The sequence below is a fragment of the Mytilus galloprovincialis genome, chromosome 13 (genome assembly GCF_965363235.1).
Source record: "Mytilus galloprovincialis chromosome 13, xbMytGall1.hap1.1, whole genome shotgun sequence".
NCBI classification, from domain to species: domain Eukaryota; kingdom Metazoa; phylum Mollusca; class Bivalvia; order Mytilida; family Mytilidae; genus Mytilus; species Mytilus galloprovincialis.
Window position 1 is genome coordinate 43,786,234 of NC_134850.1, and position 16,122 is coordinate 43,802,355.

A 16,122-nucleotide genomic window follows, 5' to 3' on the forward strand; every position below is an offset into this window, starting at 1 on the left:
TGATTTCCACAAGAACAAATAAAGCATCTCATGCATCAATGACCTGTGTTCAGCATCTCCTATTGAAATATTTCGATCTACCTGCCAACATCAACATCGAACATAAAACAATGCCGTCCGCAGAGCGTTATTCCCTGACAAATATTTGTCAGATATTAGTATGAATTAATTATTAATATAATGATCTTTTTGAAACGTGGAACGTTAACTACGGGATGTCACGTGGTATGACGTAGATCTGGATAGTGGGTGTGTTTAAACGATACATATATAGGATAATATTAAGGACTTGGTCTTTTCAGTTTAAGTGGCATCAACAAGAGTGATACAGATAATTATGGCTTCGTTAACTTTTCCTGTTTTAGTTTTAGCAGCAGTGTGTATATTTCACACAGAAACGGGTGACGCAAAGGTAAGATTTTATCATTGTTTTTAAAATTAGTTTAGAACTTTTTTTTTAAATATTTTTTTCGTATTATGAATTTAACAGGATGGAAAATAGAAAATTAATTTATATGAGTAAACAGATTTTAAGAGAAAGAACACGATTTCCTGTAAACCAAGCATTTGATTATCCGAAAAGAATTGCATTCAAATTTGCAATGAAATAAATTTTCTAATTTCACTAAAAGCCAATTTACAGTTTTGGTTAAAATTGAGGCTAATCAAAACTGAGGATAAAGATTGTTTTTCTTCTCTGAAAATTGACAGCTTTCTATGTTTTATGTTCATTCAAATGTCATATTTATAAAATGAATGACGTGAAATAACCACTTAGCATGGCACATTAAATAAAAGTATGCTTTTGTTTACATAAAGAGATTCTTTTAGCTTAAAAGCAACAAATAAAGGCTGTAAATGCAGAATAGTCGAATGAAAATGTCAAATAAAGAGCAATAATCATTTAAATGATAGCTAACTACTAAAAGGCGTACCTGATTACTCTGACCAAATAAATCCTACAATATTTTACTAGTATTTATTTTTTGCGTCCACGGAATGAATAGGAAAATACTCGTTATTGTTCGAATTAGTTTTCTGTTGATGAAATAACATAAAAACAGAGCTGCAACAAAAGACTGAAGGAAGCAATTGCCTTTTTGAAATTAGATCATTAATTGTATAAAGTGTTAAGTGTCATTTCTCTTGCAAGTTCATCTAAGGATGAAAATACAAAACAATCTGCATCACAATTAAAGTAAAAAGATATTAAAGACGACCTTGCGAGCACTCACGAATGACATTGGTTGTAAAACTCGGTGTTAGAATATTTTGTAATGTACTCGAATGATGGTTATTTCAAAAGGTTTTCTCGGTTATTTCTCCGGTTTTTTTTTTTTATCGAATGAAAGACACATCACATGTTTCAATAAGACAATGCATTTACAACCTTGCTGTGAACAAGTACAATTAGTCATAGAAAAAGAGCCTTTTGCAAGCCACATATGTTTTAATGAAAAATCATCCCGTTCTAAAACACAACGACGGTGCCGGAAAGTAATTTCTAGGACATTTGAAACTGCATACATATATTTAATACTCGTCCGAAGATGCTTTTAATAGAATAACTATATATTTTCATAATTGAATGAATAAAGGTAATTCTCACAAACCAAATTACAAAGGTATAGAGATAGTTATACATATTTCAATACAATTACATAAATAAATAATGTACGAAAGTAGATAGAGGCATTCACATTTGTTCACCCAGAAAAGTTCAATATGTTATTGATCTCTTAATAAGTTTACATAATTCGTTCAGTTCTGTACATTTTTTGAATTCATCAAGTTATAAAACTTCAATGTGTTTGGTCTATTTCTATAGTAAAATGCAATACATTGTTTTCTACAGTTATCAAAAGCTGAACAATAAAAAATGTAATGGTATTCATCACCAATGGCATCTGAATTACACAATACACATTTTCTGTTTTCTCTTTCTATTTTTTGCCATCTTCCAGTTTCTATTGGAAATTTTATGTTCAAAGTTCGAAATTTAAGAAATAAGGATATTTGCCTGTCATCCAAAATATTTAAATATTTCTCAAACTCCAGAGTATCTTTAAATAAACGATAATTTAATGCTTTCGGTGATTCCTGTAGGCTTGCTAGCCATTTTTTGTTTGAATTGATCTATTAAATTCTGTTTGATGGTTACATGTAGCCATGTTTTATTTACAAAAAAAGATATTGTTCCATACATATGACAAGCCACACGTGTCTAAAATTGATTTGACTTGTTTTAACTATAAAATATTTGTACCATATTTGGCAGTTGCTAAGTTATACAAAATAAAAGACCATTTGTCAGGTTTTCCGGGTACCAACTTGAACTAATAGTTTATCATTCGTAACTTAATTGAAATATCTAATGGATATCTTCCCAATTCACCATAAATCATAAAATCAGGAGTAGACTTTTTTACTCCAAGTTATATTTTACAAAATTTAATATGAACCCTCTCGATTATTGAATTATTTCCAACAGACTTCACACCCATACAGAAGTATTCGTTTAACAATTTTGTCAAATAGATTAAGTTGGCATTCAATTGACAGATTATGTACTCTACCTTTTCGAATAATATCGTACATAGCATGTGTTGCTTTTTCACATTGCTTTTTTAGCTTTTGAAAAATTTCCTGTCCTATTCACTCACAATATCTAGTATTATATTATCATACTTAAGAACAATATTCTGTGGAAGTCTACCTTGTGAAAATATTACAATCTTACTTTTTTCCACATTTACTCTTAGTTTCCATAACTCACAATATTCATATAAGGAGTCCAGTTGTCTTTGTAAGTCTATCTGAGATTCTGCCATTAAGACAGTATCGTCAGCATATAAAATGACAAACAATTTTAAATAAACATTTAGCTCTATTTCTAACTCATCAGAGATAGTTCACAAACCTTCTATATTATTATTCTGTAAAAACAATTCCAGATCGTTGAGATATAAAATGAAAAAAAAAAACAAGGGAGAGAGATTCTCTCCCTGCCTAACACCAATGGAACAAGGGAAAAATTCAGAAAAGTCTAATCCAAAGTGAATACGTGATTTGATATTATTGTACATGTTGACAATAACGTTATACATCTTTCCGTATAATCGAATGTTTTAAAAGTTTTGACCAGAGACCAGACCGCCAAACAGTATCGAAAGATTTCGCAAAGTCAACGAAAGCACAATATAGTTTCTTCTTTTTCCTCTTTAGCAACTCAAATAATATGTGAATAACAAATATATTGTCTACTGTGGAATAAACCAGTCTGGTTTTCATTTAATAATAGATAATCCTCTAAGAAAGAACTCAATCTAAAATTTAAAACAAATGTGAAAAGTTTTCCCAGGCAGCTGAGTATAGTAATTGGTCTATAATTTTGGGGATCAGATTGGTCACCCTTGTTTTTAGAAGAGGTGTAATATTTTCCAGAAGCCATATTTCAAGCAAAGTACCGGAATCAAAAATCATAATAAAAAGTTTCACATAAACGGGTATAAATATGTGTGATGTGCTTTAAATAAATTCATTGATTATTAATTCATCGCCACTGGTCTTTCCGTTTTTCAATTCTCGTATACAGACGATTAGTTCTGATTGATTAAAATCGTCATAAACAGTAACTGTTGATAACCAACCATATAAGTTTCGTGTACATGCACGAACAATTGAATTCTTCTCAATCCTTCGAACTAACACACCGAAAGTTTTGTGGTCTTGTGTCCCTTTGAATTTTCAATTCTGACCACCATACTTTGAAGTTTGGTGATTCAGCCGATTTCGGTGTTTGATAAATTAAATGTGCCATGCAGTTACAAATGCAATTCGTAGCTAAAATTTAAACATTTAAATGTATTATACTAGTTCACGGTTGATAAATTCGTCAAAACCATTTGTTGCTGCAAGTTCCTTTATCAATGGCTCTTACATACCGTATGGTCAAATCTTTGTCACTTGAGAATAAAGAATTGACATAACCAACCAAATGGGGAATAGTTCTCAAATTATGTAAATATCTCCGTCACTTGATGTATATATCTAAAGTAAGTGTGTGTGTGCGTACAACATACTGAATTACCAATTATAGACCAACAGTTGTACATAAGGAGGAAATAGAATATTGATAGATTAACATAGGCATACAGACAAACCGTAAAGCTGACTATGCGATATGGGCTTTGCTCATTGTTGAAGGCCGTACGGTGACTTATAGTTGTTAATGTCTGTGTCATTTTTGGTCTTTTGTGGATAGTTGTCTCATTGGCAATCATACCACATCTTCTTTTTTATATTCACTGACATTAATACTGTAATAAAGAATGTACAATGCAATAGTAAAACGGCAATTAAGCTAAATTAATAACACATTCTAAGCCTGGTAATTATCATTATTTTTCTTCTTCTATATTATCATTAATAAATTTGTCAACTGCATTTAGGACCTAACTAATAAATAAATGAATAAATTTATGTATTTCTTCTTACAACTGATTTCCTTATTTACTTGATAAATTTGTTTAAAAATAAAAGAAATATAGTGTTGAAGGGTTTCGTTCATCTTCCATTTACTGTCTTTTCCGTCAGTCTGAGCACCAGATAAGAATGATGAATAGCGGAATAATTCAATAATATTTACTAAAGAAGATTTTATATTTCCTTTTCTGAAGTATTCGCTTGCATGTTTGAGTGAATTACAATACATTTTCATTAAAATAACTAAATCAGTGAAGAAATATAAATACCACGGCGTAGAAAAATTGTCTAGTGTTTTTATAAGTGTCAAAGCACTTTCTGTGTTTTTTACTATGTTGCTTTAAGGTTTATAGCATGAGTTATGTGCTTTGTCGCGAACAAAAAACTAATACGTTTGCCCATTTTCATCTTGGGGGATGTCGAACTAACAACTATTGCTACGATTTATCATCTGATTCTAACAGATGATTTGCCCACTTGGTATTACTGCTATTTATCATAGCGCACTTTTCTTGAAAGTAAGACATTTCTATGAAAGGATGAAAAATGTTTATTATTCATCTGACAAGCAGTATACTTACGACCACTCCATTTTTCTATAATTACTAGTGAAATGAAATGTTGGGATTTCTGCAAATAGACAACAGCCTCCAGTACCTTTAAATAATTCTAAAAAAAAGTATCGTCGGTTTTTTTTTTTTAGATTTTCATGTCATTGCATGTGCAAGAATTTGTTAAGTTAAGAAATATTGGCAAAATCTTACTCAAACAAGCAAAAAAAGATTTTAGTCAAAATGTAAATAAATGGTCCGGATCGTTTAAAGTTTTTGCAAGTTTGGAGACACGTTTATCACTATCACTATCACTTTATGTGACTTTTCGAAGTTTATGAAAAAGTTGTTTTTGACTGGAAATGTTAAAAGTAATCATGGTTAAAAAAACAAAATTGAAATCAATTTCAGTGTGAATCTCATGCGCTCTATTGATAACTTTCATGAAGCACACTTGAGATCTCAGTTAGAAAAGCCAAAACTTCGAAAGACTGGTATGGACGTTCTGTTGAATACATTTTTCAGTTCAAACTTGATTTTCTTTGTTTCTAAGTAGACATTTCTCAGTTCAAAATTGACTTTTTAGTACGATCGAAAACGAATGTATAGAAAACAATAAGAAACTGATAAAATTTAGCAATTAACCGTCTCCTTTTTCCTATGTGTTTTAGCTTAGTAAGACATCTATTTGGTAACGATGGGTTGCTGTGGTAATGAAATATATTCCACATCTCAATTGAATAATGACCAATTGCAAATAAGCAAATATAATTTTTTTTTCACTCTATCTTAATGAAATTGAGTTAAGCTTTTATTATTATTGTCCCCACGGTTTATGAATAAATAACTTCGGCATATGCATTATCTCCCCTGTCTTCAAAGAAACAAAGATGGACATACTGTTTCTGTTCTTCTATCTTTAATTTATTTGGTATTCATTAAATAATTATTTTTTTAATTTTCTTTTTTTGGGGGGAGGGTGGGATTATTGAGTGGATATCGGTTTTCGGTTATTTTGTTTGTTTGATTAATTGCTTTTATTGTGTGGGGGAGGAGTAATTCCTTACTCTATTGGCATATTTCCACTGAAAAAGTAGTCCATCACAACAACTTGACAGAGATGGATACAGTGACAATAAGTGTGGTCCGTCTGGAAGAAATTCTTTATTAGTACTTAAGAATTCATTCCATGGAATTTAATCTCTTTTAAAATTTATTCCATTAAAACAGAAGTTGACATCTAAAACATGATAGGAGTCGCTTCACAATTTTGAAAGAAAGATTAGTATCAAAGTAACGTTATTTCCCATGAAGTGAAATCAAATGCGTGAGAAGTATGCGAAATGCATTATGAAAGAAACTTTATTTTCAAAAGATCTCTCAGATTATTCCGTTTTGCTTCATTATTTTTCTATAAAATGTAAAATTAGCAATTCTAACTACACTTTTTTTAAATATCAGTCTTGAATTCATGGGTGTATAAGTGGCAAGAAACTAAGACAACTAACAACTTTATTTCAAGTGTACATACAGCTTTCAAACAGCGAAAACGAAACCATTCCCTATCTATTGCACTAGCATTGCTTTCACTTTAAATTTCATATGCCACGGTAACAAATACAGTGATTGTTTGTAGTTTATCCATTTTGTGAGAGGACATACATCTATAAATCGGTGGCTAAAGTATGCATGAACACGTAACAAAATTGGGAAGCATATCAATAACCATTCAGTAAACATAACTGTCAAATTGGGTACAAACATGATGACCAGTTTAGAAATTATAATTCAGAATCACTGCCATGTCGTCCAACCTTCTTCAAATTATGACTTTTTAGTACAGTAACTTTATTATCTTTTTACTAGTTTTACCATATAATGGTTTGTAAATACGCTTCAAACCATTCCGAAAAGCTAGGTACTGTAATAAAGCATGGAGACGTAACGTCGTTGCAAAGATAATTTAGACGAAGTTGTATTAAAACGTGATAGTTGTTTAAGAGAAAAGAATTGAAGAAAACGCTTCTTATGCTATGAAAAGACTAATTCATATGTAATTTTTTTTAAATAAAGAGTATCTTTTTTATCTCAATTCCCGTAAATTATGACGACAATTTTAACTATGAACATCCCTTATGCATTCATTTTCTTGACGTAAATAATGTCAAAAATATTATTAGGTTGAATATTATTCATAGTGAACAATTTATTTTGAATGAACTCCTTTAGAGAAGTACAAATGTATGTCAGTTCATTTTTTCATAAACACATTTACATTAATTGGATAAAAGAATTTTCGATACTACTCTGCATTTTCCTTCAATTTGACCGCCATAATTTCTCATCAAAATCAAGAATTGGTATTGGCATATCCGTAAATAAACTATTCGTTTCAAATCAAATTATTTATATCAAATCTTTAAAAGTAAAACAATGACTGTCATATCCTGTCGCCTAGCCTCTAAACTTTAAAACCATTTTCCATTCATTTCTATGCAGACTATTCATAACTCTAGTGAATTAGTTAATATTAATTTTGATTATTCAGGCTCATGTTCGTGATTTCAATTGTAAATCACCAGCTCACAGCAAAGTTATCATATTATAGCGATACCATGTCAGCAAGAGGCCAATAGCTCGTGAATAATTGATCAGATCATCCAATCTTGTTACATTTACAATACAATTTTCCGTTTCCTTAGAGAATAGAATTATTGCGAAGCATTTAGATTCCACATCTATATGTCATATTCATCTGTTTATATGGTAAATGAACAAATATTGACCAATTATACAGGTGTAGTTTATGTGTCTGTTTACTTCAGACACCAACAGTAAAGTAATCAAGCTTTGAAAAATGGCAAAGTATTTCGACGGTAAAAGATCAAGATTTTGAAATCACGCATTCTTTATTTAAAGTAAGAGTCATCAAAGATTTCTCTGTTGATCCCTACTACACATTAAGACAGACTGTAACAACATTTAGAGATCTTCAGCGAGACAAGAAGTCAAGGATATGAAATTAAGTCCAAGAACTACTTGATCACAAAAATTGTTGGTGTTTTGATTATCGTCAGGAGTAACAACGCTTTGGTTATTGATTCAATTCCAATACTTTACACACTACTCAGAGATTATTGGATAGTCAAATTTACATTCAACACATAAGGCAGCGACGGATCAAAAATGTCTGTTACGACGATATTCTTTTTTTTTTACTGTTACCTTTGACGTCCATGACAGATGAAACACCTGACAAAATAGGTTGCGTTTACCGTCAACGTCTGTGACTGTTGAAGTATCTCACAAACTAAAGTTACGATTACAGTCTACTTCAATGACGGATGAAAGACTTCAGAAAATAAAGTTACGTTTGTCGTCATTATAAGTGACAAAATTAAGTTACTTTAACCGTCAACGGTTGCAACATATTTTAAAACTCATCTGTCCCCATAAAGTTTAATTTTATAAACCCCGTCAACGCTTGCGACAGATGAAACACATCTGACAAAACAATGTTTTACCAAATAACCTACCTTCCACGTAAGGGACAGATGAACACGTCACAAAACGATGTTTTATTTTAACGTCTGCCACCAATAAATAGGTTCCCATGTACTACATAAAACAAAATAAAAACTCTTTTCATATCGCCAATTTCTTTAATATTATTGAAATAAAACGTTTTTTTGGACAAATGTTATAAACACTTTAAACACATATTATCTTTATTTACTCGCCTGTTGTGTGTTTATTGTGCTTGAAACACTATACTAGATACGGTTTTATATAACGAAGCTTTAACGTATATAAAGTAGAAGAGCGCAGCTAAATGTACCATAAGAATTGAATTGTTTGTAAATATTTGCTGTAACTTTTTTATTTATCTTCCAAACAGCTGGATATGATAATCAAGGGTTAGCGATGACTGCAATAGAAAAAAATGGACCTAAACCTTTGATCTTTCATGGACGTTTTGATACCAATCGCTTTAAAAGGTTCATCCTTTCTGCAGTGTTTAACAAATTATGCAGAACTTTAAGCAATTAAGTATCATTGCTAAAGCGGTCTTCTGGAATCATGATCGGATTTTATATTAATGTAACATTATATCTAAATTACTGTCTAATTCAATTTTATTTTAACACTACCGGCTTTCTCACGTTTTGGGTGGTTGTTTCTTGTTTAAACATCAAGCGCAGATTATGATTAAGCATAACATATTTACATAACTATTACTAAGAGCAACATTATGATATCTAGTTATTTTACCCACTCAAAAAGCAAACATTAAATTGTGTTCTGATAGCTTTTTCGCTTTGCCCATAAACTAACATTTTCAGATTTTGATAAGACTTAGATTTACGTAGGCTTTGCTTAAAATAATCTCCTTTCTAGACACATTATTTTGTTCAAGTGGAAAGCATATAGTTTTAGAATTCTGTGTATTCAATACAAGCGAATGTCTCAATAAAAGGAGGTACAACTGTTAGCTTCAATGATAGTAACACATGGCATACAAACTTCCAGACATTTAAAGTGGGGTTCGTGTTGTTTATTCTTTAGTTTTCTATGTTGTGTCTTGTGTGCTGTTGGTTGTTTGTCTTTTTCATTTTTAGCCAAGACGTTGTCAGTTTGTTTTAGATTTATGAGTTTGACTGTCCTTTTGGTATCTTTCGTCCATCTTTTAAAGCTTATAGGACGTTATTCAACTATTTGTAACTTCCCATGTGATCGGATAAAGTCTAAATTCTACCTCCTCTCAATCATGAACTTAAGACTTGTGACAGAATTCAGAAGACCTGTGCATTACATAGACAATATACAAGATGTGGTATGAATTGCCAATGAGACAATATCAATCAGAGACGTATTTTCATTCATCTATATGTCCACTAACGGCCTTTACAACAGAGCAAAACTCTTATCTTATAGTCAGCTATAAAAGGTCCCGACGTAACAAACTGTAAAACGAGGAAACCTGATTTAAATACAAAACTATTAACTAAAAACAATGTGACAGACAGCAACCAACTACGACCACTGAATAACAGGCTCCTGACTTCGGAAAGGCACAAACAAAATGTGGCGGGTCTTGTATACATATCGAAACTAGCAGTATTTGGACGTTCAATATATATCTGTGGTTTCAACGTACTAAAATTAAATATAAACGATTGTAGTTAGAATGTCACGCTTACTGGTGTAATTTAATAACCATTTTAAATTTAAAAACAATAATCTAAATAGTTTGGGCCATAAATATCGATTTATTTGTTGTTATTTTTTTCCTACTGCTTTTTTCTCCAGAAGCACTTAAATTCCCATTAACCGATTGTAATTGAATACGTTGATAATTGACAATGGGTAATATAGTATATTTAATCATTTTTTAAACAAATTAAATGTCAACCTAATTTTTATGTATCACGATGAATAAGTAAAACAGAACACACGTTCAAATTATCTTGCACTCCAAATAATATGATGACATATTGCCGATGATCAAGCTCTATGGAGGTGGCATGGAACTTAAAAATCAGTCTCAACACTTCTTTTTTAATTGTTCAAACTGAATTTAAATTGGTTTAATTATTTATATCAATAAACTCAGTGTTGACATTTGACGAGATGAGTTTGAATTTTAAAAAATACAATACTTGAACTATAATGATTCTTTATTTTAGATATAGGCTTATTTGTTTTCTACCTTTAACCCACTCAAATATTGAGTTGCTCGTTTTATAGTACACGAGTCATTCACTTTGATCTTTATAAACATAAGTAGTCTTTGATCTTGCTTTTTTTCTCTCGTGAAAACATGCTTGAGACACTTTTTAGGAGATTCAATAACGCCATATTTGAATTTGAATAACTAGAACAACGTGTAGCTGTTGACATTTTGCAGTATAAAACTTCAAACAATACCCATGCTAATACACCTGAAGTGCATTTGGTCGAAGTCGACATTTGGGGAAAACGTTGGATATTCAACATAACGAGAACAAGCAAATAAATTTAGTATAAAAAAATGGCGGAAAAAAACCAAATTGTAATCAATAATAAATATACAACGACAAAATCTGGACAAGAAGATAACGACGAAATTGCAACAGTATACCAAGCACTTCACTTTAATACAATGGTTATCGAACTATAATTCACATATTCTGATTCGAAAATGACATGCCAATGGAAAAAAGGGGGAAGACAACCAACAGTCTACAAGATATAACTTAAAAAACTAAAGACCGAGCAACACGAATGTCACCTATTCTGGGATTATCATCTCATATGCTCTGGAAGGGTTAAGAGATCCTATTCCACATATAATTAACTCGTTCTGTATCTTATGCAAAATATTATCTAAAAAAAATGCTCAAATCCCTCAAGTATCTTTTAAAAACAAGTAAAGTGTCCATTTTATTGTACCTTCAGTATAAAGCCCACTACTCTACCAAACCATCAATGAAGAAAATTGGATATTTGGGAAATTAAAGAAATAAAATGATTTAATGAAAAACCTATAGACGCAGTAAAAGAGATAAACAAAAATGTTCAACAGTATTTATTAAAATAATATAATATTTGGGAATATATGCTTGGCGTAATGCGCAATTATGTCGTAAAACTGAGCTGTGTAATATTTGACCAAACTTTCCGTGCTTAATATCACTCCCCCTTTTATTACAGGCGTTTTATGAACTATAAAACTTTATTAATGAACTATACCATGGAATTTATTGCCATAATGTAGATTACAAAATATAAAACTTGGTTTGTGAAGAGCTAATTTGTAATTTTTGAATTATAATGGAAATCATTATAGATCATATATCATATTGGAGACATTATGTGTTGGTACAAGTTTATTTACACGTTTTACTATTGAAGAAGTCTCTAATAGATTTTACGTGATTAAGTGGTATTTTGTTATTTAGTCTAACATTGAACATATTTGTCTGAGAACTCAAATAAGTTATTCTATGCATGTTAATAATCTAATCAACGTCATCTCCTCAGTTGGAAACTTTATAAAAATGAGTACACATAGCTTGTATTTCCATAATTCAGTTTCTTCAATCGATAATATAACAACTAAAATTAATATAATAAAGAAATTGGGACAAAATTAGTACAGTTCGAACCGACCTCTGACGTAATTAATTTACATCTAATTGAATGAACGGAAACATAATTGGAAAAGTATAAAGCGAGTATTGGTACTCCTTTGAATAATTCAGCATTTCGTGGTATACGAGTTTGACAGCTTGCTAAACTAATTAGAAAAAATACGATAATTGTGAAATTTTATCATATTTTTAAAATGAATTTCCTCTCAAATAAAATTAATGTAATCCTGGTTCTCGATTATTCCTGTATGTTCTTTTTTCACTATTTAATTCAATATGTCTAAAAACTTCAAAGCAGATCCCAACAAATATTACTTTGTATACTGATATCACACATTGGTGAATTCGTCGTAAATTATTTACATTTTTTAACCCTGTCCTTCTACCAATAAGGACTTATATGGGAACTTCAGACAGATATTATAGCTGTCACACTGATGGTCATCCAAAAGGGCATTTCATAGTAATGTTGACTAAAAGACATCGCGATACACATATTGCAATACTCTATATATACGAGGTCGAGAAAGTTTGATAGCAAATTTTATATTATGAAAGTATCATAACTTGAAGATTCACAGACAGGACATGGCAAAAATAAAGACAATGAAACGACAAACATGCATCACTGAGCTAGTACACATTTTTGTTAAGGGTCCAGCTGAATATACTCATTTCTATAATCAATTTTATTAGTCTAAAAACTATTAAACATATTTTGTCTCAAAACGGTTTTTATTTCAGGTTATCATTAAGAAAACATTCAAGTTTAAGTTGATTACCAGGAAACCTTGGTAAATTAAGATAAACCTAATGATTAATTCAGTTGGACCGACTACGTGTTAAGCCTGTAGGTATTATGGTCATTCAAAGTATATTGATTACATATATTATACAAACAAGAGTAATAAATCATATTGTCCGGTGGGGAATCTGAACAAAATGACCAACGGTCTTTCAAACATTGAATATGTGATGCAACTGTAAAACAGGCTTGTATTATTCTGAATGATTGTACTTAAGGCAATGACAATTAAATTATACTGTCGTGCATAATTCATTAACCTTTTGTAATTGTATAATTCATTGACCTTTTGTAATTGATAAGCCAGACTAATTGTCATATCAGACAGAATTCTACGCAAGTTGCTGTATTTCCGATCTTTGGAACTTTTCAGTCGCATTTTCACTTTAATAAAGTTGATAAAAAAAGACCTTCCTTTTTATGAAGTCGCATACAGTTACGTAGCGTAAACCTTGTGTTACAAGTATTAAACGTGTTGCGTTTTGAAGTAAAAAAAACTTATGCACGCTCCATACTAAGATCTAAATTTTTTATACAGTCTTCTTTTATGATCCCATCTCATCTGATTAAGTTCATATAATAAGACTTAATTTAACCGTATCATGTTTTTTTTTCATACTAGAGATAAAGGAAAGATTTTATTATAATACTGAACACAGGAAAAAATAATGATATTTTATTAAAAAAAACCTTAATATACACGAAAACATCAGCAATTAGCTACTCTAACTTTTGATCAATAGCTTCTTTAAAGACATCCTTACATACACCTTCTGAACTTAGTTGATGTCACGAATGTAACTCTTTTGTGAACTCACTAACCGATAATTTAATATAATTCATACACGTTCATATGTCACTTTCAAGTAATTCCTTAAGACTGTTTAACACGTAAAGTCAGAAAATAGAAAAGTAACTTGTATAATTATGATTTTCCTCCCAGTTTTTGTTCACGCGTCTTTGCTATGTGAGATTTAAGTAGAATATTATGATTTATAACCCAAGTCTTGAATTTTCAAAGTATCAAATATATTGTGTTTTTAATGAAAAGTATCAAAGAGGCTACGCGTCTTTGTCACGTTTAAAAAACATTAAAGTTATATTGAGTCAAATCTTATGGTTTACATCCTAACTCTTGATTTTTTCAAAATATCAAAGATATTGTGTCTTGTAATGTTAAGTATAAGTATCAAAGAGGCTACATATACGTATAAAAGTAAGAAGATGTGGTATGATTGGCAACAAGAAAACTCTCCGAGACCAAATCACGTAACATGATTAGTCTCGTTAGTTACAAGATAGGTGATAAATTTTACTATGACGTGTTGAAAAGCTACATCATGCGATACCAAATCAACAAGACTCGTGCAAACTAAGATATATGAGATCAAGTCTACAATGACGTGTTGAAAAGCTGCATCTTGCATTACAGGACAAACAGAAGTTGTGTACATTAAGATATATGAGATACAGTATGCCATAAAGTGTTGAATCGTTAAATCTTAAGTCTACAGAACCTTTCGGATCTAGACTGAATTAAAACGTTAAACCACTTTCTGCAGAAGACATTAGAATCTTTTAAAAACTTATTCCAATTTTGGAACATATTATTTGATAGATATATTATATTGTCCTTTCGATGCTAATTGACAAAGTTTGAACTTTCAGTACGGAGAACACTGTTATACACTATGGATGGTATTAGTACTTGAAATATAAGATATGCTGACACCATTGATTTGTAGAAATTGTAGACTTGATTAGTGCATTGTAGTCGTTGCACCTTACTTCTGTGACCATTCAATGTCAAACACAATTTAATTACAGTTATCTATGACTTTGGTCTGCATCGTTTCAATTTTAATCGACTATAACTTAGATTTTTATGTTCAACGCAAAAACGATCCTATATTTGTAATTCGTAATATAGTTAATTTTGTTAATATAAATTGTTTGAAACAGTAGTCTAGAAATATTAAAATTTTGATATAAATTAAGTCATCTTTGTTTTCCGATGCAATGTAGTTATATGTCGTTTCAAATTCTTATCATTCTATGCTAGTTTTTTTTTTTAAGTATTAGTTAAGAGGGAAATTGTACATTAAATGTGTCCCTTAAAACTATTATTGCAAAATGATTTTGTAAACATTTTAGAACCAATTCACCAAATGCTTTCTAATAAGTTTACAACACACTGTTTAATTGACATTGAAGATTGCTTTGTTACTTTAAGATTTAATTACAACTATTAAAAGCTGTAAAACTGGTCAAAATAACGTTTAGAAATGTCTAAGTATAGTAACATGGGACGATTGGGATTGATGGAATGACAGATCGATCAGTAGATGGTAAACGTCCAGCGGCAAATATTATCTCCATATCTTGTATTGGACGACGAAACAATTGCAACGTTGAATTATTGATTTTTTTGTGGAATTATTGTTATCTGAGGTAATCAAAATGATTGAAACCATTGTCTACTATTAAGCGACTAATTTAGCAATGTATATATATTTGCAAGTATTCCAAATTGTAGTATCAATATCAAAAGTTCGAATAGTAGAAGAATGATAGCCAATGAGAAGACAACTATCCACTAGAATGCAAATGCCGTCCCTGCACGCAGCTGCGGTAGGCCCGCGAACGGCTTGCAACAATGAGCAAAACCCATATATATATAAATTCAGCAATAAAATGCCATGGCATTTATCAGCGTGAAAACCATGAACAAATAATAATCGAAAAAAAATACTCATAGAAGGCAACCAACGACTACTGCTGAAAAACTTGCTAAAGACTTTCTCATGGTTTTTGAGCGCGTAACCATCCCAAAACTAGGATAGTTGGGTAACAACAGAACTTAAGTACTATAGATCAGTCCTTTTCATTCAAATTTCTGACTTTGTAATGAGGATGGAGTTATTGTTTTGGCAATATATATCTTATAACTAGTCAGCGAACACTTGTTTAGTGTCTTATTACTAGTCGACAAGTCCTTGTTTATCTTTAGTTCTAGTGCATTGGTGCACTGGAACCAACTATGTACACTTGAGAATTGCGTGAGATCTTGTTATTTCGTTAATTTAACATCTACTATGTTTACGATTCATTTGTCTATATATATAAATAAATTGTGGTTGATCTTGTC

General features: G+C 30.8%; 1 protein-coding gene across 5 annotated transcripts in view; it reads left to right on the forward strand.

Annotated features, from left to right (window-relative positions):
- Nucleotides 1-254: 254 nt before the first annotated feature.
- LOC143057736 (uncharacterized) overlaps nucleotides 255-16,122 on the forward strand; it is a 38,656-nt gene continuing 22,788 nt past the window's right edge. For all 5 annotated transcript variants that reach the window (XM_076231112.1, XM_076231113.1, XM_076231114.1 and 2 more), the window contains exon 1: nucleotides 255-412. In XM_076231112.1, the coding sequence (XP_076087227.1) occupies nucleotides 338-412 (75 nt within the window). In that variant the 5' untranslated portion in view covers nucleotides 255-337. The remainder of the gene's footprint in view (nucleotides 413-16,122) is intronic.